This window comes from Salmo trutta, chromosome 20, assembly GCF_901001165.1.
Source record: "Salmo trutta chromosome 20, fSalTru1.1, whole genome shotgun sequence".
NCBI lineage: Eukaryota > Metazoa > Chordata > Actinopteri > Salmoniformes > Salmonidae > Salmo > Salmo trutta.
The window spans coordinates 8,724,816-8,749,549 of NC_042976.1; the positions used below are offsets into that span (position 1 = coordinate 8,724,816).

The window sequence follows — 24,734 nt, forward strand, 5'->3', positions numbered from 1 at the left end:
GGCATCCTCCACACATGACCCAATTTGATGAATAACGCGAGTTTGACTGTGCCTGACCTTTAATAAAACCCTGTTGCATTAGGTCCCTACTGACTGACTTCATTAGCTGCTGTGGTGTTGAGGCAATTAATTAGATCAATGTTTAAACAAATGTAAGGACAGGACACACAATTAATGAACAATATATTCACTATTTCAATTCCCTTTAGTGCAGTGCCTTTGCAGAAGAGGACAATCTTTTGGCCAGTTGTGAGGTCTAATTCTCAGCCAGTCCTTTAGTGGTGTGCTGCTGGGAGTTTCTTCCCTTCCTCTGCTATATTTTATTCATGAGGATATCTCCACAAAGGACAAGAAATGTTGTTGGTTAGAAATGTCATGAATAGTGAGGTTGTGGCTGTCTCCGGTTACCCCGGTGAAACAAATCACACAAATTAAAAATAAATTAGCAAATAAAATCAGTGTGGTGACATACGGCCTCCAGAGAGAATGACACTAGTCAATATCACAACGAAGCCAAATAATTGAACAGAAAACTGTGAGTCAAGGACAATGGGTGGTCTTGTTGTGTGCACTGCAGTAGTCGAGCAGGAAGGAAAATCGCTTACTATCATCGTTTTCAACCACCTGTCAACACAAAAAAGTATAATGTCACGTGGGGTGTAAACTAGAGAGGGCCACATTCATCACCACAGCAGGTGATGGATGTTCCAACGGCATAGGCTGATCGAGACATCAATTCTCTAGGACAGCCCAACAAAAGCCTCATAAAAAAACTTTTTACAAAATTTGACATTTCAAAACATTATTCAATGAAAAGGACAATTCCCTATACAAAAATTCAAAGGCACCTCAAAGACATGTAAATATAACCAGCCATTACACAAACTGAGTCTACGGAATTATAACCAGCCATTACACATACCTTGGTTTCTCTAATGATTGCCTCGCCTGGTTCACCAACTACTTCTCTGATAGAGTTCAATGTGTCAAATCTGATGGCCTGTTGTCCGAGCCTCTGGTAGTCTCTATGGGGGTGCCACAGGGTACAATTCTTGGGCCAACTCTTTTCTCTGTATACATCAATGATGTCGCTCTTGCTGCTGGTGAGTCTCTGATCCACCTCTACGCAGACGACACCATTCTGTATACTTCTGGCCCTTCTTTGGACACTGTGTTAACTACCCTCCAGACGAGCCTCAATGCCATACAACTCTCTTTCCGTGGCCTCCAACTGCTCTTAAATACAAGTAAAACTAAATGCATGCTCTTCAACCGATCGCTGCCTGCACCTGCCCGCCCATCCAGCATCACTACTCTGGACGGTTCTAACTTAGAATATGCGGACATCTACAAATACCTAGGTGTCTGGTTAGACTGTAAGCTCTCCTTCCAGACTCACATCAAACATCTCCAATCCAAAGTTAAATCTAGAATTGGCTTCCTATTTCGCAACAAAGCATCCTTCACTCATGCTGCCAAACATACCCTCGTAAAACTGACCATCCTACTGATCCTCAACTTTGGCGATGTCATTTACAAAATAGCCTCCAATACCCTACTCAATAAACTGGATGCAGTTTATCACAGTGCCATCCGTTTTGTCACCAAAGCCCCATATACTACCCACCACTGCAACCTGTACGCTCTCGTTGGCTGGCCCTCGCTTCATACTCGTCGCCAAACCCACTGGCTCCAGGTCATCTACAAGACCCTGCTAGGTAAAGTCCCCCCTTATCTTCGCTCACTGGTCACCATAGCAGCACCCACCTGTAGCACGCGCCCCAGCAGGTATATCTCTCTGGTCACCCCCAAAGCCAATTCCTCCTTTGGCCGCCTCTCCTTCCAGTTCTCTGCTGCCAATGACTGGAACGAACTACAAAAATCTCTGAAACTGGAAACACTTATCTCCCTCACTAGCTTTAAGCACCAGCTGTCAGAGCAGCTCACAGATTACTGCACCTGTACATAGCTCATCTATAATTTAGCCCATACAACTACCTCATCCCCCTACTGTATTTATTTATTTATTTTGCTCCTTTGAACCCCATTAATTTCATTTATACTTTGCACTTTCTCCCACTACAAATCTACCATTCCAGTGTTTTACTTGCTATATTGTATTTACTTTGCCACCATGGCCTTTTTTGCCTTTACCTCCCTTATCTCACCTCATTTGCTCACATTGTATATAGACTTATTTTTCTACTGTATTATTGACTGTATGTTTGTTTTACTCCATGTGTAACTGTGTTGTTGTATGTGTCGAACTGCTTTGCTTTATCTTGGCCAGGTCGCAATTGTAAATGAGAACTTGTTCTCAACTTGCCTACCTGGTTAAATAAAGGTGAAATAAAAAATAATAAATACAAATACTGAGTCTATGGAATTATAACCAACCATTACACAAACTGAGAGGATATGGTTATATTCTCATTGACGAGAATTAAGGAGAATTTTGAGAGATTCTCAAGAGGTATCGAGAGAGACATTACTGTAATGTAATCTTGCGTTTTTCTTACATCTTGAACGCTACCTCTGGAGGTCACGCATGACACTCGCCCGACAGTTGCCCCCCTCTAAGCATGGCAGTGTAAACAGAATTGTCTCACTGATCCTAAAATGCTTACAGTAAAAATACTAATAGCACAGCTGAAATTTGGACATTATATTTGAGACTTGTTTTATTGAAGTTTTACCTGAAATAGCAGTAACAGCCTGTTACATTCTGAAACTGTCGCTGTATCTTTAAGACAGGGTGTTATTCCCCACCTTGGCTGCTCTGAGCCACCGTCCAGGCAGGATGCATGCAGCAAGAAGCTGATTAACTCACCAGGGGAATTATCAACATCTTCAGTCACCATTTTGCATTTGCCTCATATAATGACTTGTACAGTATAATGATGATATTGATGGTTTGTTTTAAGGTAACTTTAAAACGCTGAAACTGTACTTTTATATTCATATGAGAGGGGTAAACATTCATGTTTTATATGCTGACATTAATAGCTAGACATTTAACAATATATATTTTTAATTTGGCATGAACACAACCAGTCGTGATAGTAGGCTACCTGCGCATGTTCGTCCACTCCAGAATTAAAAAAGTGCACTAGTGCCATTTGATGAATGGAAAGAAACATCTGTTACACAACACCCCAAAAAGTTTCATGACATTCAGTGATTGTAATGACACTTGAAGCCTAAATGAATTTAATGCGCCTTGCTGACAAAAATATATTTGGGGGTAGAAAGAAAAGTTGGGACACCTGAGAAGGGGCGGGTCTATCCCGAGATGACAAGTACAGCCACATGGGGAAAAACAAGATTAAGCCATGACAGAGGTGGGTGTGTTCGTTTCATTTAGGGGTTAGTTAAATTAGCATTATTTAAAGACCCCCCCCCACCCAGGGGGTCTGAGACCATCCTTGGGCCCCACATCATTTGCACTCTGTACTAAACCATTGGTTGGTGAACGCAGCATATGTTCAGTGAGGAGTAATCAGGTGTGGACTGACAGATGTTCATCAGTTAGTTTACTAAATGCTTCAGATGATTCATCCTATCAAAAAAATTACAAAATATAATCTCATCTAATCTTCCTTCACATGACTACTCAGTTTTTCTATTACTGGATCAAACCAAATGTATTTATAAAGCCCATTTTACATCAGCAGATGTCACAAAGTGCTTCTACAGAAACCCAGCCTAAAACCCCAAAGAGCAAGCAATGCAGATGTGGAAGTACGGTGGCTAGGAAAGACTCAATAGAAAGGCAGGAACCTAGGAAGAAACCTAGAGAGGAACCAGGCTTTGAGGGGTGGCCCGTCCTCTTCTGGCTGTGCTAGGTGGAGAATATAAGAGTACATGTTCTTACTGGCATACAATATGAACATCGTTTTTGTAAAACCAAACAACCCCTGAAGTGAAATGATTCACATGCATGCCATAATTCATAATGCAGGTTGAATAAAGGATGTCTGCCACCTGTTTCCATAATTCATAGACTGAGCCATTCTTGTTGTTTTTTCATGCAGGGGTCAGCATGGATTTATCCTGCAATGGGAACAAATGGATTAGACACTGGCCACTCAGTGGAACCAATATAATCCATGATGTATTGCTTCTATTTTAATTACATGTATAAGAAAAACAACGCCTTTAACCATTTTGCTTGAATTCAGCTGACAGATTAGCATATTTAAACATTTGTCCTTTCTACTGTCTGATTCATGTTAAAACAGCAGTAGGCATATGTTCGATGTGCAGACAGGTGGTATGCATAGATAAAAGCCTCTGAAAATGATCTTCAATGCTGTAATGTTTAATCTGATACGTCTTAACCACTGGCTTAGTCTGGAAACGTTTTGGTGTCTGATATGTTATGCGTGTGATAACTGCGTCATGACCTTTACGATTAATCAATCTCTCGTGTCTGAGTTGTTGAATTGCAACTCCACTTTGTCTCTGTACTGACGTTTTGCCTGTTTGATTGCATTACGGAGGGAATAACTACACTGTTTTGTATTCAACCATATTCCCAGTCACGTTGCCATGGTTAAATGCGATGGTTTGCGCTTTTAGTTTAGCGCGAATGCTTCCATCTATCCACGGTTTCTGGTTTGGGTAGGTTTTAATAGTCACAGTGGGTACAATCCATCTTTAAAAGGTACAGCACCTTTCCCACTCAGCCCTTTTCTTAATAGTTTGAAATACTGAAATTAAGCAGTGCTTATTTAAGCAGTGAATTCATCTAGGTTCACTGAATATTTGACATTTTATTCTATGTGAAATAACTCAGTCATTTGTCATTCGCTTGGCCCATTTGTTTCCCGCCTAAGGCAAGAAAAGAGAAAGTGCAAACTTGCTAGTCTTACCAACTGAGAGACAAATAAAACAAACAACATTTTCTTTGCATAAATAAATTACTGAAAGCAGGTTCCCGCAGGGGTATATCATTTGGGTTGTGTTGGCAGTGGGGGTTGGCTATGGACTCCTTTAATAGCCATATATCTCTCCTCACCTCTCCACCTGATAGCTGATGTGTGGTGAACGCTCTGGCACAAAAATGGTCGCCGTGCATCACCCAGGTGGGTGCTACATGTTGGTGGTGGGTGAGGTGAGTTTCCCCCTACTATGTAAAGCGCTTTGACTACCTCAGTTGGTAGAAAAGTGCTATATAAATCCAATCAATTATTACATTAACACATCAGTTATGATGTTTTCATCTTATTGTCAAACAAATCACTTAAAAAAAAACTAGGCTACCTGTGGATGTTCGTCTACTCCTACAATTACACCTCCGCTACGCTGATCCTCAACACAGGCGCATGGTCAACCCCCTCATGTACTCCCTGTTCACCCATTACTGAGTGGCCACACACGTCTCCAACTCAATCATAAAGTTTGCAGTCGATACAACAGAGGTAGGCCTGATTACTAACAACGACGAGACAGTGTATAGGGAGTATGTGATGCCAGAAAAATAACCTCTCCCTCAACAAAACGAAGGAGCTGATGAACTTCAGAGCCTCCATCCAGTTGACACGGTGAAAAGCTTCAAAATCCTCGACGTGCTGACAAGCTGAAATGGTTGATCCACACAAACAGAGATGCACTAGTTGTACCCACTTCATACAGTATGTGCAGTTGAAGTCGGAATTTTACATACACCTTAGCCAAATACATTTAACTCCTGTGTGGGAGTTGCAGCGATGGGACAATACTGTAACTACCAATTGGATATCACAAAAATTGGGGAGAAAAAGGGGTAAAAGTTTTAAAAAGTAGAATATTCAAACTACACTATTGAAATAGTGCCACTGTAAAGTAGGAACAAATTCATTGGCATTTCACCAACCCTTCTAGCATTTACGCATAATTTATGCGAGGTTTGTTTTATCTGATAACAGATCAATAGAATAAAATGATTATGTAGAAACTGATTATACCTTTTGAGTTGCGCTATTATTTTTATGTAGTTCTTAAACATAGAGTTGAAGTCGGATGTTTACATACACCTTAGCCAAATACATTTGAACTCAGTTTTTCACAATTCCTGACATTTAATCCTAGTAAAAATTCCCTGTCTTAGGTCAGTTAGGATCACCACTTTATTTTAAGAATGGGAAATGTCAGAATAATAGTAGAGAGAGTGATTTATTTAGGCTTTTATTTCTTTCATCACATTCCCAGTGGGTCAGAAGTTTACATACACTCAATTAGTATTATTTGGTAGCATTGCCTTTAAATAGTTTAACTTAGGTCAAACGTTTCAGGTAGCCTTCCACATGCTTCCCACAATAAGTTGGGTGAATTTTGGCCCATTCCTCCTGACAGAGCTGGTGTAACTGAGTCAGGTTTGTAGGCCTGCTTGCTCCACATGCTTTTTCAGTTCTGCCCACAAATTTTCTATAGGGTTGAGGTCAGGGCTTTGTGATGGCCACTCCAATACCTTTACTTTGTTGTCCTTAAGCCACTTTGGAAGTATGCTTGGGGTCATTGTCCATTTGGAAGACCCATTTCCGACCAAGCTTTAACTTCCTGACTGATGTCTTGAGATGTTGCTTCAATATATCCACATAATTTTCCTCCCTCATGATGCAATCTATTTGTGAAGTGCACCAGTCCCTCCTGCAGCAAAGCAACCCCACAACATGATGCTGCCACCCCCGTGCTTCACGGTTGGGATGGTGTTCTTCGGCTTGCAAGCCTCCCCCTTTTCCCATGATGTCAAGCAAAGAGGCACTGAGTTTGAAGGTAGGCCTTGAAATACATCCACAGGTACACCTCCAATTGACTCAAATGATATCAATTAGCCTATCAGAAGCTTCCAAAGCCACGACACCATTTTCTGGAATTTTACAAGTTGTATAAAGGCACAGTCAACTTATGGTATGTAAACTTCTAACCCACTGGAATTGTGATACAGTGAATGATAAGTGAAATAATCTGTCTGTAAACAATTGTTGGAAAAATGACTTGTGTCATGCACAAAGTAGATGTCCTAACCGACTTGCCAAAACTATAGTTTGTTAACAAGAAATGTGTGGAGTGATTGAAAATCGAGTTTAAATTACTCCAACCTAAGTGTATGTAAATTTACGACTTCATCTGTATATACTCTATTCTAGTCAAGGCTCATCCTACTGTAGTATAACTACTGCTGTGCATACCTTTTGTATTCATATACTGCCCATAATGTCTATACACACCATCATATACACACAGCTATTCTGAGAAGAGATGGATATTTAAGCATGACATATTTAGCTAGTTTGACTGAATGAATGAATGGAAGCAGAAGCACAGTTGCATTGAATGAACATCTGTTTTGGAATGCTCAAGGCCGTGCTACCAGAGTCCCTCCTCTAACCCCCCACACACTGAAGATAAATGAAGGTCAGGATGAGGGTAATGTGAATGACTGCCCTCTTGTCCAAGTTCTGTCAGGAGTTCCTATGCACTGTGTCAGAGAGTGAAATTTCCTGCTGGTGGAGTTCTAGCAACGAGCAGGTGCTGAGGGAAAAATCGTTGCTATCGGGAGCTCAGCTTCCAGCTGAAAAAGGATTTTTCAGTCCTTGGTTGAATTAGCTTTTCACCTCTCCGGTATCTCGTCTAGTCAGTGGAGCAGACACTGTAGGGCTGGATAGATGCCACTGGAATCAAGATGAATACCTTTATGTACCCCTATACGGGTTGAAAATGGCAGATTTGGACAATGATAAGCACCTAAATTGGAACACAGTGGCTGTACAGTAATGTGCTATACATGACGTCAGAGCCCTGGCTCTGCGCTTCACAGCTCTGAATGGGTTTTGACTGACAGCCAATGTGAACTTGAACACCGCACGTGACAAGAAGTTGCCCTTATCCCTCCAGCTAATTGGGCAACTTTTGCAAATGTTTTAATGTCCGAGTGAGGGAAATGCTGTAAATGACGAGGATTCTATGTATAAGATAAGATGTTGAGGACTATAATAAATACTGCTTTGATGTCATACAAGCAAGCCAAACACCTGAGAGTCCAAATGTGCACATAAAACTCATGTAATACACAGTGACAGAGTTTATAATCACGGTGTTTGATGTAGAGTTGCAAAATGACATGGCGTCATACCCTGGGTTGCCCTGAACAGAATGAGCCCGTTTGTTGTATTGTGAAGAACGTTTGCCGTGGCATCTGAATGCACTCCAGTCTGCGCAGTAAAATTACCATCTGCTTCTCTGAATTGCCTTGTGAAAGCTTAACACTGTAAGATCCTATTTTATCATTTAGTTAGTCATGTTGGCAACACAACAAGCTTTCAAATGATGCCCACCTGACCCATATTACGATTTATAATGGACCGTTTTTGGATTGCGTAAACAACAACAGTAATTGTTTAAAGGCGGGGATGCAGGGCTATGTTCCAAACAAAACAACTACTGTACAAGTGTTCTTGTTCTAGTTCCTCAACACCACAGCTAGGAGAGCTCAAAAAAACACCTTATAGTTGGAGACTCTTCTTTGAGTCATAAAAGTGCATTGAAATGACTTAGGAACTGTGCACACTTTGGAGAGGTTTGTAGCCACTTGGAAACCCCAGTTAGACCCTCACTCAAACCTTTGTCATTTTTTTGTCTTATGTTGCACCTACCTCAAATTTTCCAAGAATATTATTTTAATGTTACTGAATGTATCCAGAGTATTTTCAGATTTCGTTATCAACAAATGCGGCAAAAAGTACAGTAGATGTAAAATGCACATCAAATCAACAGTGTAATGTTTGGATTCAGTCTTGTGTCAGGTGAACTGTTTTGTCCTCACCTTTAATCTCATAATTTTCCCATAATCTCCAAACTGTTAATTGCTACCATGGTTATGCATATGCTTTCCATATTTCTTCTGTAAGGCACATTTCAATTTAGCCCTATCTATATAGGCCAATTCCCACAAGTGTAAGGGGTTCCATGCAAGTTCCATGTCAGTCCAGGCTTTGTGTTCTATTTTCACTCAAAGCCCTGCAGTCACCAGCTTCTCCCTTCTATTCACAGCAACTGGAATAGCTGGTTTTCATGTGAGTTTGAAGTACATTACTACACTGTAGTCCTATTTGTGGATGAAAAGGCATGTTGAAGTGTATGATAATCCTACATTGTTTGTGAGCTCGTATGCAAACTAAATGGATTTCACCATCACAGCAGAAACCACCAATGCTAGTGTTATTACAGATGGCAGTTAATTATTTGAGCAGTTTATTATTAAAAAAAAATCTAAACTACTTAAAGAACAACGAGAAGCTCAGGGGACATCTGGCAGACATGCAATCACTACTGTAAGCTCTGAAAGCAGGATCGATATCTCTTTGTGGTTGGACCTTGAGCTAATTGAAAATCTTTGAGCCTATAATGAATATGAAATGTCAGAGAGCCAAAATATATGAAACTGACATTTACTCTACACCCTGGGAACAATCCTCCAATTTAGAGTTTGAACAAGAAAAAAAATGACTATTTCAGGTAGGTTGTCCAACAATTTGTGCAACAGTGTAGACCACCCAATTTTCAAATAGAAGAACATAAAAACACACCATGACAAAAGGTTTCTGTAATACACTTATAAATCTTATAATGAAGTGGTTCAGTGACAAGTACTGCTGGACCATTCGCTGTAGTGACTGATGTAGTCTACAGTAGGGAGCCTTTGAAGTGGCCGAGCTCTGTATTAGGACATCAGACAGTAAAACACATACCATCAGCTTACATTTACCTGTGAGTAACAAGGTTCTAACAGTCAACCTCATTTTACCATTGAATATTCATCTGACGCACGTTACGCTGCTCCAACAACATCTCAGTGCGCTGTACTTTACATTGGACCTCTGCTCTTCTGACATGAAACAACTATCCAGAGAGCTGTGGCCCCGTTTCTGACAGTGGCATTCTTGACATGTGTCTCTAAAGTGCAGCTCACAGCTAGCCTGCTCTGCTTTAGATCACTCCAGCAGTCCTGACATGTCAAACTGAAAGCTCCAAACTGAATAAGGTATTCTAATAAATAAATAACGTCCATGTTATATTCATGTTTGTAATCTCCCCGAGCTGAACAAGCTGCTGTTGAACTGCTTTTCACAAAGCTTTGCATTCCTCATAGTGTGTAGCTACCACACTGCAAGTGCCATTCAATACAGCACGAGCCCACCAGCCAATGAATAATGGCGTTTTCATCCAGTATAAATTGTCAAAGGTAAAAAGAAGGCTTCAAACAGTAAAAAGCACCTTATCACAGCGCCCAAGTTCTGCCCATGGAACTAAATGCAGACAAATGACAACACTGAACAACAATTCAACACAGAATGCATTTTTTATACGAAGCAAAGTCAGAACAGTCCAAATCAAAGTCAGAGACAAAGGGAGGGAGGGAGGGAGGGAGGGAGGGAGGGCTCTTACCGATGTACTGGTTCCACTCTGGGTCCAGATCAGCCTGGTTGGCGAGGCAGCCCTTCATGACGTTCAGACAATAGTTGTTGCAGGGCTTCACGGAGGGCATGGCTTGGCAGTATGTGCAGTACATCATCTTGGTCAGTGCTCGGATACACGCTGGGGTGCTGCTCACCTAGTGGGTAGATGTGAGAACAAAGGCCAGCTATACATCGGACACAACATACAAGGCTGTTCTACACATGGAAATTAATCCAGTAAACTGTATTTTTCCGTGTTTCATGTATATAAAGAAATCAGCTGGCTTAAAAAGCATCTAGCTCCACTGTCCTCCATCTAGCTCCACATACAGCTCTTACATCTAGCGCCACTGTCCTCCACCTAGCGCCACTGTCCTCCACCTAGCGCCACTGTCCTCCATCTAGCGCCACTGTCCTCCACCTAGCGCCACTGTCCTCCATCTAGCTCTACATATAGCTCTTACATCTAGCGCTACTGTCCTCCACCTAGCGCCACTGTCCTCCATCTAGCTCCACATACAGCTCTTACATCTAGCGCCACTGTCCTCCATCTAGCTCCACATACAGCTCTTACATCTAGCGCCACTGTCCTCCACCTAGCGCCACTGTCCTCCACCTAGCGCCACTGTCTGTCCTCCACCTAGCGCCACTGTCTGTCCTCCACCTAGCGCCACTGTCCACCACCTAGCGCCACTGTCCGCCACCTAGCGCCACTGTCCTCCACCTAGCGCCACTGTCCTCCACCTAGCGCCACTGTCCTCCACCTAGCGCCACTGTCCGCCACCTAGCGCCACTGTCCTCCATCTAGCTCCACTGTCCTCCATCTAGCGCCACTGTCCGCCACCTAGCGCCACTGTTCTCCATCTAGCGCCACTGTCCGCCACCTAGCGCCACTGTCCTCCATCTAGCGCCACTGTCCGCCACCTAGCGCCACTGTTCTCCATCTAGCGCCACTGTCCGCCACCTAGCGCCACTGTCCTCCATCTAGCGCCACTGTCCTCCATCTAGCGCCACTGTCCTCCATCTAGCGCCACTGTCCTCCATCTAGCGCCACTGTCCGCCACCTAGCGCCACTGTCCTCCACCTAGCGCCACTGTCCTCCATCTAGCGCCACTGTCCGCCACCTAGCTCCACATACAGCTCTTACATCTATGTTGCTGAACAGAAGCTCAGCATACATAAACAGGAACAGTTGTAGCTGGAGAAATTGAAAATCTGTGAACAATACACCACCAGAAATGTTTTTGTCAATAATGCAAATATCCACACCCTATTGTTTAAAGTCAAGGCTCCCAGGTAATGGCTAATGGCTTCATCTCTTTTTCAAACACAGACAGGTTCTTAAATCATTTCTTAACCTTGTTACTGCAGCTCAGCCCTCTATGAAATAGCTATTCCCTAACCATAATTTCTGTCAGTGCTTCAGTTTGCTTTCGTTTGTGTGTGTTTCTACATGTTTTATGCATTTTATTAAGTGTCAAAGATTCTTGTTACTCTGGCAAAAATCGATAAAATAAAAACATTCCCATTTCATCAGAGTATTTTCCAATTAATAACAACGTCTGTTAAAATAAAAATAAAACACCTAGTCTCTGTTCTGAATTTAAAAATAAATTCTGAAAGAAGTCTAATTTTACACAAGGCTCAAACTATTTTGTGTATTTCAGACCAAATCCAACAAAGCTAGAGGGAGGAGTAGGGATGTACCAGCGGGGCGAAAGGGAGTTGTCAGGTACTGGTCTAAATTTTCCAAAGTACCCAGACACTGCACGCATGAGGTGAGAGAAGAGCCACAGCTCGGCTGGAAGTCAGTGTTTTGAGTGGTTTCTGAGCTGTCTTCATGTTTGATATGATTGGACCCCTGCTTCTCCCAACCCACCAGTGAGGATTGCTGAGGAGAGGGAGGCATCATCAGCCGCCTCCACAGAGTCAGGCTAGTAGATCAAATACATACACTACCGTGACTGACTGATACGCCTTAAACATCTACTGCTAGCTTCCTCCGTCATAGGCTTGATTTAACACACAGCCTGATGCTGATCACTCACACAATGTCATGTTCCCACTGACACCCCCACAAATTCACATGTTGCGAGTAGCGAGTTTAAAATATCAAGGGGGTAATCTCTGGTACCTGTCGTCACTATAATCTCTGGTACCTGTCGTCACTATAATCTCTGGTACCTGTTGTCACTATATGTGCCTTCAATATTTGTGAGATTTCTGATTGCTTTGTTCTGCAGTTGCATAGCAACTGTTGGTAAACACAATTCATACATTTCACATTGACACTATAAAAATTTGTCTTTTTCAGATTCCAATTTCATTCATTTGAATCTGAGATGCACTTTATTTTAAAATACTCTACTGACAGAATCCTTAATGTGCATTTCCGTACAGTAAGATATGGTATAGCGTTGCTTCCTCCCTTTTCAATTTGCAGAACTGACACCTGACAAATGCTTTCTTCCTCCACAAATGGCTTTGGTGCAGACCAGCACTCAGTAAGTTGCCATAATGTCTGCATGACTCTCCCCCTATCTCCCTGGACTGCTGGCTTCTTTGAGTGCATTATAGCGTTTGCAGAGCAGATATTATTCTAATGATTCGAGCTCATCAAAGAGAGTCCTATTATTAGAATCAATCAATAGCCACATCACCGCTTTGCAAAACTGAATAATAGAAATACGCTGTGTGCCCATAATGACAGTGTTGGAGCCTTGATATATCCCTGGGCATATCTTTTCATTTCAGAGGTTTACAAAATGGGAAAACATTAGTCCATGCTGGTATTTATGCAGAAATAAGTGTAACTGAATGCCAAACTCTGATTGACCATGGATAAACTCTGATTGACCATGGATAAACTCTGATTGACCATGGATAAACTGACCTGACCTGGGATATAGATAAGCAGTGTAGTGTCTTAGTCATAAACTGTAAACTGCTGTGATGTGAGGTAGTGCAGCAGCTCCTGGAACTCAATAAAACCCCTCAGCAGCACTAGGCATAGATGTCACATGTCACACCCCTCCTCTGGGGTGTCCTATTCCATTATGCTTACACCCAATCTCTCCAGATGAGTTGAGGCCCCTTGGATCAAAGGGCCGTGGCCCCGCCACATGACCCGTGTCAAAGGTCCCTGGGAAATGTCAGAGTTGAGGTGGGGACACGGCGGCTGCCAGGGAACCCAGGACGTGTGTCACTACCACAGACAGTAACAACTCATCCTCATGAAAGTGCTTCATCAGGCAGCCCTGGCTGGACATAGGGAAGTGATATGGCCTGGAGGTGCATGACGTGATCACACCATTGAGGTTCACAGAGTTCACCATGCTTGCCGGTAATGAATGACCAGCAGTGGAAAGGTTGAGTTTGTTCTATGTTCGGGGGTTATACATGTGATTCTCCCCAGGCAGCCTATTGCTTTGGGTTTCCTTGTGCCTTTGACCACTCATAGCTGCGCTACAATCTGCATGATACACACCCCATCAGGAATTATGGTGACCATAAACTCATTGGCCAGCAACCATTGCAAAAGGACTCCATTTCCAAACAGTATATTAACTGTTTACTAGCCTTGATGTCCAGGCTTCTCCTCTAACAACACAGAACAGTGTACACACTACTATTAACACCAATAACGGTAACAAACGCATACAATTCAGATAAATTGCTTGTGACCATGAGGCTATGGAAGCAAACTTGATCTACAGTACAAGTCTAGCCAGTGTTCTAATGTTGATATTAACCAGTGGTGTAAAGTACTTAAGTACTTTAAAGTACGACTTAAGTAATTTTTTTGAGGTATGTGTACTTTACTATTCATATTTTTATGACAGCTTTTACTTTACTAAATTCCTATAGAAAATATTGTACTTTTAACTCCATACAATTTCCCTGACAACCAAAAGTACTTGTTACATTTTGAATGCTTAGCGGGGCAGGAAAATTGTGAAATTCACTCACTTATCAAAAGAACACGTGGTCATCCCTTCTGCCTCTGTTCTGGCGGACTCACTAAACACAAATGCATCTTTTGTAAGTAATGTCTGAGTGTTGGAATGTGCCCTGGGCTATCCATACATTTTAAAAACAAGAAAATGGTGCCGTCTGCTTTGCTTAATATAAGTCATTTTAAATGATTTATACTTTTGATACTTAAGTAAAAGTATTTGGTTTTAAATATACTTAAGTAGTATTTTACTGGGTGACTTTCACATTTATTTGAGTAACTTTCTATTAAGGTATCTCTACTTTTACTCAAGTATGACAATTGGGTACTTTTTCCACCACTGATATTAACTGAAAACAAAACATCTAGAAAACAGCTGTTGTTGTTGAGTGGAGCCAATGTCAAGCATACATCTCTTGCTATGCCTTTAAATCTTCCTTTGCATAAGATCGAAACTACACACTCCCAAGGCAATGATATACAGCAAAAGCAGCTAGCTGCATTAACATTACATCAAACAGAATACTTACAGCAAGATTAATGGGGACGGTATACAGACTTAAAAAATATTAGGTGATAGAGATACCAAAAAAATACATATATATCCCCATAGCTTGGAGCCAAATAGTCTTCCCATGCTTGAGAATTCCTCCTGAACAATGGGAGGCCCCACCAGAGGTCATTATAGAATCCTTGAAAAGGCAGCCCTGAGCCTTAACCCACCAGCCCATAGGCCCATACAGAGATGGTAGTGGTGGGAAGGCAGTGGTAAGTCAGTCAGAAGAGTGTATGATCGAAATACCAGCCTGTGGGGGATCTCCTGGGAGGAAAGAAAACCCAAAAAGCAAAACAGAGACCTTCAGCTTGTTTAAGAATGTTGGATACACTGTTATATTATGTTGTACTTCTCTCTCCACCAGCACAATCCATTCCAGCCCCAAACACCAACAAAATACTCTGTTTTATGATCTATGAGGTTTGAAATATAATATTGATATGTGATAATGATGGATCCAACAAAATCAGTCAATTGTTCAATTCTGGGGAAAGTGTTGATATAAATCTATGACATTAATTTTACATGATCAAATTGGGTGAAAGGTTTCAGGGAGAAATTCCCATTGGGCAAGTGGTATATATTCCTTATTAAAATTACCATCATCCCCTGCTGCACAATAGCAGCAAATTAGCCCAAACTAAAACCACTCAACTCAGTTTTCTTATGAATGGCAGAGACGAGGGCTTACCTTGGACACCCTGCTGGCCACCTCTCTACCAACCGAGAGGCCCTGGACGAAAGTGCGTGCCACGATGAAAGCCCTGGTAACCTGAGCCTTGAGCTTCTTGGGTACGTCTCCAAAGGGCTTGAGCTGGTCCGTGTACTTACTGATGCACTCCAGATAGTCCTCAGTGATGACATACTGGGAGTTGAGCAGCGTGAACATGCGCTCCAGCAGCCGCGACCAGAAGTCGTTGAGCATCTCCTCCAGGTTCACGTTGCCTCCCGTGTAGTAGCGTTTCAGCTCGGCAAACAGGTTCTGGAACACCTCCGAGTTCTGCATGTACGGCTTTCCGTAGGTCCGCACGAACATCTCGTTCAAAGACCTCTCCGTGTTCTCCAACAACTCCAGGAAGAACTCTGGGTCAAGAGGAATAGGAGACAATTAAAATATTGTTCATTATAGCTTATGTAGGCCTACATCTGTCTTCAAATACCAGCACTCTGATGCTGTTAAGATGGGCATGCTAATAGAATGAGATACCTACTGACTTGAGTTAACATTTGTAATCTTTAAAATGTAAAGACACTGTACACCAGTTTGTCTTTCACAGATGAAGGGTGTCTGGGTCAAAGATTGGCATACTTCCATGAGGTTTTTACATTACACTGTTGCTAAAATTAAACGGAGAACAGACAGACGTTTCTCAGGTTAACACAGTGTTTATTCACACCAATACTATCCATCTTCATATTCTCCTCTAGACTTCAGAAGTGTTAAAGATTAGTAATGCTATACTGTCAGTCACTCTCTATAGGCTGGCCCTATTCAAACACACCTGGACTTGCTACTGTACATACTGCTTCAGCAATAAGAATCTGTATTGCTCACGTTGATTTGTAGAAATGCAGTGGAGTTGGCAGTGTGACTTTGCAGTAGAGGTTTGTATATTCATACATTCAATACTGTCATTGATATGTGATAAATGAAAAGATTGTCGCATGCAAATTGCTATATTTACTTGTAACTATTTCTTTAGTGGTGAAAAGACACAATGGATTTTCCCAGATAGCGTGGTTTTGGGAATGATGAGCATTTGCTGTGGATATTTATTTATTTCACCTTTATTTAACCAGGTAGGCAAGTTGAGAACAAGTTCTCATTTAGAATTGTGACCTGGCCAAGATAAAGCAAAGCAGTTTGACACATACAACAACACAGAGTTACACATGGAGTAAAACAAACCTACAGTCAATAATATAGTAGAAAAATAAGTCTATATACAAAGTGAGCAAATGAGGTGAGATAAGGGAGGTAAAGGCAAAAAAGGCCATGGTGGCGAAGTAAATACAATATAGCAAGCAAAACACTGGAATGGTAGATTTGCAGTGGAAGAAAGTGCAAAGTAGAAATAGAAATAATGGGGTGCAAAGAGCAAAATAAATAAATAAATAAATACAGTAGGGGAAGACGCAGTTGTTTGGGCTAAATTATAGATGGGCTATGTACAGGTGCAGTAATCTGTGAGCTGCTCTGACAGCTGGTGCTTAAAGCTAGTGAGGGAGATAAGTGTTTCCCGTTTTAGAGATTTTTGTAGTTCGTTCCAGTCATTGGCAGCAGAGAACTGGAAGGAGAGGCGGCTGAAGGAGGAATTGGCTTTGGGGGTGACCAAAGAGATATACCTGCTGAAGCGCGTGCTACAGGTGGGTGCTGCTATGGTGACCAGCGAGCTGAGATAAGGGGGAACTTTACCTAGCAGGGTCTTGTAGATGACCTGGAGCCAGTGGGTTTGGCGACGAGTATGAAGCGAGGGCCAGCCAACAAGAGCGTACAGGTCGCAGTGGTGGGTAGTATATGGGGCTTTGGTGACAAAACGGATGGCACTGTGATAGACTGAATCCAATTTGTTGAGTAGGGTATTGGAGGCTATTTTGAAAATGACGTCGCCGAAGTCGAGGATCGGAAGGATGGTCGTTTTACGAGGGTATATTTGGCAGCATGAGTGAAAGATGCTTTGTTGCGAAATAGGAAGCCAATTCTAGATTTAACTTTGGATTGGAGATGTTTGATGTGATTTTGGAAGGAGAGTTTACAGTCTAACCAGACACCTAGGTATTTGTAGTTGTCCACATATTCTAAGTCAGAACCGTCCAGAGTAGTGATGCTGGACGGTCGGGCAGGTGCAGGCAGCGACCGGTTAAAGAGCATGCATTTAGTTTTACTTGTATTTAAGAGCAGTTGGAAGCCACGGAAGGAGAGTTGTATGGCATTGAAGCTTGTCTGGAGGGTAGTTAACACAGTGTCCAAAGAAGGGCCAGAAGTATACAGAATGGTGTCATCTGCGTAGAGGTGGATCAGAGACTCACCCTCAGCAAGAGCGACATCATTGATGTATACAGAGAAAAGAGTCTGCCCAAGAATTGAACCCTGTGGCACCCCCATAGAGACTGCCAGAGGCCCGGACAACAGGCCCTCCGATTTGACACACTGAACTCTATCAGAGAAGTAGTTGGTGAACCAGGCGAGGCAATCATTTGAAAAACCAAGGCTATTGAGTCTGCCAATGAGGATGTGATGATTGACAGAGTCGAAAGCCTTGGCCAGGTCAATGAATATGGCTGCACAGTATTGTTTCTTATCGATGGCGGTTAAGATATCGTTTAGGACCTTGAGCGTGGCTGAGGTGCACCCATGACCAGCTCTGAAACCAGATTGCATAGCGGAGAAGGTGCGGTGGGATTCGAAATGGTCGGTAATATGTTTGTTGACATGGCTTTTGAAGACTTTAGAAAGGCAGGGTAGGATAGATATAGGTCTGTAGCAGTTTGGGTCAAGAGTGTCCCCCCCTTTGAAGAGAGGGATGACCGCAGCTGCTTTCCAATCTTTGGGAATCTCAGATGACACGAAAGAAAGGTTGAACAGGCTAGTAATAGGGGTTGCAACAATTTCGGCAGATAATTTTAGAAAGAAAGGGTCCAGATTGTCTAGCCCGGCTGATTTGTAGGGGTCCAGATTTTTCAGAACATCAGCTGACTGGATTTGGGAGAAGGAGAAATGGGGAAGGCTTGGGCGAGTTGCTGTGGGGGGTACTTGCTGTTGACCGGGGTAGGGGTAGCCAGGTGGAAAGTATGGCCAGCCGTAGAAAAATGCTTATTGAAATTCTCAATTATAGTGGATTTATCGGTGGTGACAGAGTTTCCTATCCTCAGTGCAGTGGGCAGCTGGGAGGAGGTGCTCTTAATCTCCAAGGACTTTACAGTGTCCCAGAACTTTTTGAGTTTGTGTTGCATGAAGTACATTTCTGCTTGAAAAAGCTAGCCTTTGCTTTTCTAACTGCCTGTTTATATTGGTTCCTAACTTCCCTGAAAAGTTGCATATCACGGGGGCTGTTCGATGCTAATGCAGAACGCCACAAAATGCTTTTGTGTTGGTTAAGGGCAGTCAGGTCTGGAGAGAACCAAGGGCTATACTGTTCCTGGTTCTAAATTTCTTTAATGGGGCATGCTTATTTAAGATGGTGAGGAAGGCATTTAAAAAAAATAACCAGGCATTCTCTACTGAAGGGATGAGGTCAATATCCTTCCAGGATACCCGGGCCAGGTCGAATAGAAAGGTCTGCTCGCCGAAGTGTTTCAGGGAGCGTTTGACAGTGATGAGTGGAGGTCGTTTGACCGCTGACTCATTACGGATGCAAGCAATGAGGCAGTGATTGCTGAGATCTTGGTTGAAAACAGCAGAGGTGTATTTAGAGGGCAAGTTGGTTAGGATGATATCTATGAGGTTGCCCGTGTTTACGGCTTTGGGGTGGTACCTGGTAGGTTCATTGATAATTTGTGTGAGATTGAGGGCATCAAGCTAAGATTGTAGGGTGGCTGGGGTGTTAAGCATGTCCCAGTTTAGGTCACCTAGCAGCACGAGCTCTGAAGATAGATGGGGGGGCAATCAGTTCACATATGGTGTCCAGAGCACAGCTGGGGGCAGAGTGTGGTCTATAGCAGGCGGAAACGGTGAGAGACTTGTTTTTAGAGAGGTGGATTTTTAAAAGTAGAAGTTCAAATTGTTTGGGTACAGACCTGGATAGTAGGACAGAACTCTGCAGGCTATCTCTGCAGTAGATTGCAACACTGCCCCCTTTGGCCATTCTATCTTGTCTGAAAATGTTATAGTTAGGGATGGAGATTTCAGAGTTTTTGGTGGTCTTCCTAAGCCATGATTCAGACACGGCTAGGACATCCGGGTTGGCAGAGTGCGCTAAAGCAGTGAATAAAACAAACTTAGGGAGGAGGCTTCTAATGTTAACATGCATGAAACCAAGGCTATTACGGTTACAGAAGTCATCAAAAGAGAGCGCCTGGGGAATAGGAGTGGAGCTGGGCACTGCAGGGCTTGGATTCACCTCTACATCGCCAGAGGAACAGAGGAGGAGTAGGATAAGGGTACGGCTAAAAGCTATGAGAATTGGTCGTCTAGGACATCCGGAACAGAGAGTAAAAGGAGCAGGTTTCTTGGGGCGATAAAATAGCTTCAAGGTATAATGTACAGACCAAGGTATGGTAGGATGTGAATACAGTGGAGGTAAACCTAGGCATTGAGTGATGATGAGAGAGATATTGTCTCTAGAAACATCATTGAAACCAGATGATGTCATCACATGTGTGGGTGGTGGAACTGAGAGGTTGGATAAGGTGTAATGAGCAGGGCTAGAGGCTCTACAGTGAAAACCAATAAACACTAACCAGAACAGCAATGGACAAGGCATATTGACATTAAGGAGAGACATGCTTAGCCAAGTGATCAAAAGGGTCCAGTGAGTAGTAAGGACGGTTGCGGTCACGGCGATTCAGACAGCTAGCCGGGTCATGGGTAGCAAGTTGGCAGAAGATGGTCTGTTTTTAGCCACCTCGTGCGTTTCCGTCGGTAGATTAGTGGGGTTCCGTGTGGTAGAGGGGACCAATCCTTGCAAAAATAGTTATAGGTATAGTGGCCCAAGAAAATTGGCCAATAGACCTACTCAGATAGCAGCCGATAAGACAGCTAACGATTAGCTGGCCGCAGATGAGCGTTCAGGTTACATCGCGACGGAGGGGCCAGTTGGATAACTCCCTCGGGCAGATAACGTCGGTAGTCCAGTCATGAAGGCCCGATGGGGCTCCGCATCGGCAGTAAAGCGGGTCCGGATAGGTGATTGTAGCCCAGGAGTGGCTGATGGAACTCTTCAGCTGGTTAGCTCCGGAATAATTGATGTTAGCGCCGGGACCGACGTTAGCCAATAGTCACTCGGATAGCAGCTAGCTAGCTGCAAGATCCAGGTGTAAATGTCCAGAGCTTGCGGTAGAAATCCGGGGACATGGAAAGAAAAAAGGTCCGGTATGCTCTGGTCTGAGTCGCGTTGTACAAAACTGGTGATAGCTTTTCGAGCTAAGGGATAGCTGATGACCGCCAACCGTGGTTAGCTGAATTCTAACATTAGCTAGTGATCTGGCTAACTTCTGGCTAACTTCTGGATAGCTTCTGTTCTGGATTTCAGATTTGAGGTAAAAATACTTTTTTTAAATTGGTGAGGCGGGTTGCAGGAGAGTGTTTTGAAGTTGAGTTTTTAGAAAAAAATATATAAAAAGATATGCGACGAAAAGATGTAAATATATATATACAGTGGGGAGAACAAGTATTTGATACACTGCCAATTTTGCAGGTTTTCCTACTTACAAAGCATGTAGAGGTCTGTAATTTTTATCATAGGTACACTTCAACTGTGATAGACGGAATCTAAAACAAAAATCCAGAAAATCACATTGTATGATTTTTAAGTAATTAATTTGCATTTTATTGCATGACATAAGTATTTCATACATCAGAAAAGCAGAACTTCATATTTGGTACAGAAACCTTTGTTTGCCATTACAGAGATCATATGTTTCCTGTAGTTCTTGACCAGGTTTACACACACTGCAGCAGGGATTTTGGCCCACTCCTCCATACAGACCTTCTACAGATCCTTCAGGTTTCGGGGCTGTTGCTGGGAAATACGGACTTTGAGCTCCCTCCAAAGATTTTCTATTGGGTTCAGGTCTGGAGACTGGCTAGGCCACTCCAGGACCTTGAGATGCTTCTTACGGAGCCACTCCTTAGTTGCCCTGGCTGTGTGTTTCGGGTAGTTGTCATGCTGGAAGACCCAGCCACGACCCATCTTCAATGCTCTTACTGAGGGAAGGAGGTTGTTGGCCAAGATCTCACGATACATGGCCCCATCCATCCTCCCCTCAATACGGTGCAGTCGTCCTGTCCCCTTTGCAGAAAAGCATTCCCAAAGAATGATGTTTCCACCTCCATGCTTCACGGTTGGGATGGTGTTCTTGGGGTTGTACTCATCCTTCTTATTCCTCCAAACACGGCGAGTGGAGTTTAGACCAAGAAGCTCTATTTTTGTCTCATCAGACCACATGACCTTCTCCCATTCCTCCTCTGGATCATCCAGATGGTCATTGGCAAACTTCAGACGGGCCTGGACATGCGCTGGCTTGAGCAGGGGGACCTTGCGTGCGCTGCAGGATTTTAATCCATGACGGCGTAGTGTGTTACTAATGGTTTTCTTTGAGACTGTGGTCCCAGCTCTCTTCAGGTCATTGACCAGGTCCTGCCGTGTAATTCTGGGCTGATCCCTCACCTTCCTCATGATCATTGATGCCCCACGAGGTGAGATCTTGCATGGAGCCCCAGACCGAGGGTGATTGACCGTCATCTTGAACTTCTTCCATTTTCTAATAATTGCGCCAACAGTTGTTGCCTTCACACCAAGCTGCTTGCCTATTGTCCTGTAGCCCATCCCAGCCTTGTGCAGGTCTACAATTTTATCCCTGATGTCCTTACACAGCTCTCTGGTCTTGGCAATTGTGGAGAGGTTGGAGTCTGTTTGGTTGAGTGTGTGGACAGGTGTCTTTTATACAGGTAACGAGTTCAAACAGGTGCAGTTAATACAGGTAATGAGTGGAGAACAGGAGGGCTTCTTAAAGAAAAACTAACAGGTCTGTGAGAGCCGGAATTCTTACTGGTTGGTAGGTGATCAAATACTTATGTCATGCAATAAAATGCAAATGAATTACTTAAAAATCATACAATGTGATTTTCTGGATTTTTGTTTTAGATTCCGTCTCTCACAGTTGACGTGTACCTATGATAAAAATTACAGACCTCTACATGCTTTGTAAGTAGGAAAACCTGCAAAATCGGCAGTGTATCAAATACTTGTTCTCCCCACTGTACACGGGACACGACAAGACGAGGACAAAGGATATCAAGAATACCAGAACAACCAGAATACCTGAGCAACTAGAATATTCAGAACAACCAGAATACCAGAACAACCAGAACAACAACCCGAATACCAGAACAACCAGAAAACCTGAACTACTAGAATATTCAGAACAACCAGAACACCAGAACAACCAGAACAACTAGAATACCATAACAACCAGAATACCATAACAACCCGAATACCAGAACAACCAGAACAACCAGAATACCATAACAACCAGAACACCATAAAAACCAGAACAACTATAATACCAGAACAACCCGAACACGAGAATAACCAGAACACGAGAACAACCCGAACAACTAGAATACCTGAACAACTAGAATACCAGAACAACTAGAATACGAGAACAACTAGAATACCAGAACAACCAGAGTACTAGAACAACCAGAATAACTAGAATGCCAGAACAACCAGAACAACCAGAATACCCAGAACCACCAGAATGCCAGAACAACTAGAATGCCAGAACAACCAGAATAACCAGAATGCCAGAACAACCAGAACAACTAGAATACCAGAACTAGAATTCCAGAACAAGCAGAATACTAGAACAACTAAAATGCCAGAACAACTAAAATGCCAGAATAACCAGAACAACTAGAACGCCAGAGCAACTAAAATGCCAGAACAACTAGAACAACTACAATGCCAGAACAACCAGAATACCAGAACAACCAGAATGCCAGAACAACCAGAATGCCTGGACAACCAGATCAACTAGAACAACTACAATGCCAGAACAACCAGAATACTAGAACAACCAGAATAACCAGAATACCAGAACAACTTTGTGAAAAATGAAGAAAGTCATAAGGACCCTGTTTGTGGTGAAGGTAGAAACCAATAAGGACTGTGTTTGTGGTGAAGGTAGAAACCCATGAGGACTGTGTTTGTGGTGAAGGTAGAAACCAATAAGGACTGTGTTTGTGGTAAAGGTAGAAACCCATGAGGACTGTGTTTGTGGTGAAGGTAGAAACCCATGAGGACTGTGTTTGTGGTGAAGGTTGAAACCCATGAGGACTGTGTTTGTGGTGAAGGTAGAAACCAATAAGGCCTGTTATTGCAGTGAAGGTGGATCGTTATATATGTTTAAATGACACCTGCCATGCTCCAAAAACTGTCCAATGCACGTTAATGGGAATGACAACGCATGGAGTACATACAACATATTACAACAACAAAAAACTTTTCAAGTGACGATATAAAGAACAGAGGGAATGCTTGACCCACTCACTTATTATTCACTTCCTACACACAGCTTATTGTTTACCGAATGGCCTCTATGGGTTGTCAGTAACAAGAATGAGGTGATTAGGTCTTCCCACCATCTGCTATGGATGATGATAGCCTTGCCTCTCAAGGAACCAGATTCAATTTGAATAGAGTTCATGCCACTTCCTCCAAATTAGGAGACAGGGTGCAACAGTTTAAGACTAATCATAGCAGACATTTCCATGGCTTCCATACTAAACATAGGAAAGCATCAGAGCTTGGTTTAAATCCATTACTACTGGCTCAGTTATTCATACTACAGGCAAAATATCAAGATGTTCTTATCTTCTTAAATATGACAGTGTATGATATAGGAAGTAATACCCTGGGCAGTCTTTGGTGCAGTTCATGTTGGGTCACATGCTGTTCAGCCAGGAGCCCAGAGATGCTCTCCTCTCACTTATCAGGCCAGAATCAAAGGGCCTTGTTCAAACTGTAATGGCTCTAAGTGTTCATTAGCGCTCTGCAAAGCTACTGAAATTAAATTACATTAGGAGCAACACATTAGTGAAACTCTAAACACCAGAGAGAAA

General features: G+C 42.8%; 1 protein-coding gene and 1 long non-coding RNA gene across 3 annotated transcripts in view; both read right to left on the minus strand.

Annotated features, from left to right (window-relative positions):
* The window catches only part of LOC115155513 (glypican-6), a 154,892-nt gene that overhangs the window by 73,532 nt on the left and 56,626 nt on the right, over positions 1–24,734 (minus strand). For both annotated transcript variants that reach the window (XM_029702179.1, XM_029702181.1), the window contains exons 3-4: positions 15,642–16,033; positions 10,429–10,594 (exon numbers count right to left, since the gene is read on the minus strand). In XM_029702179.1, coding sequence (XP_029558039.1) covers positions 10,429–10,594; positions 15,642–16,033 — 558 coding nt within the window. The remainder of the gene's footprint in view (positions 1–10,428; positions 10,595–15,641; positions 16,034–24,734) is intronic.
* LOC115155514 (uncharacterized) lies at positions 10,687–11,403 on the minus strand. The gene is made up of 2 exons (XR_003868096.1): positions 11,364–11,403; positions 10,687–10,860 (listed from the first exon to the last, which is right to left on the minus strand). It is a non-coding gene; the product is annotated as an uncharacterized LOC115155514 (long non-coding RNA).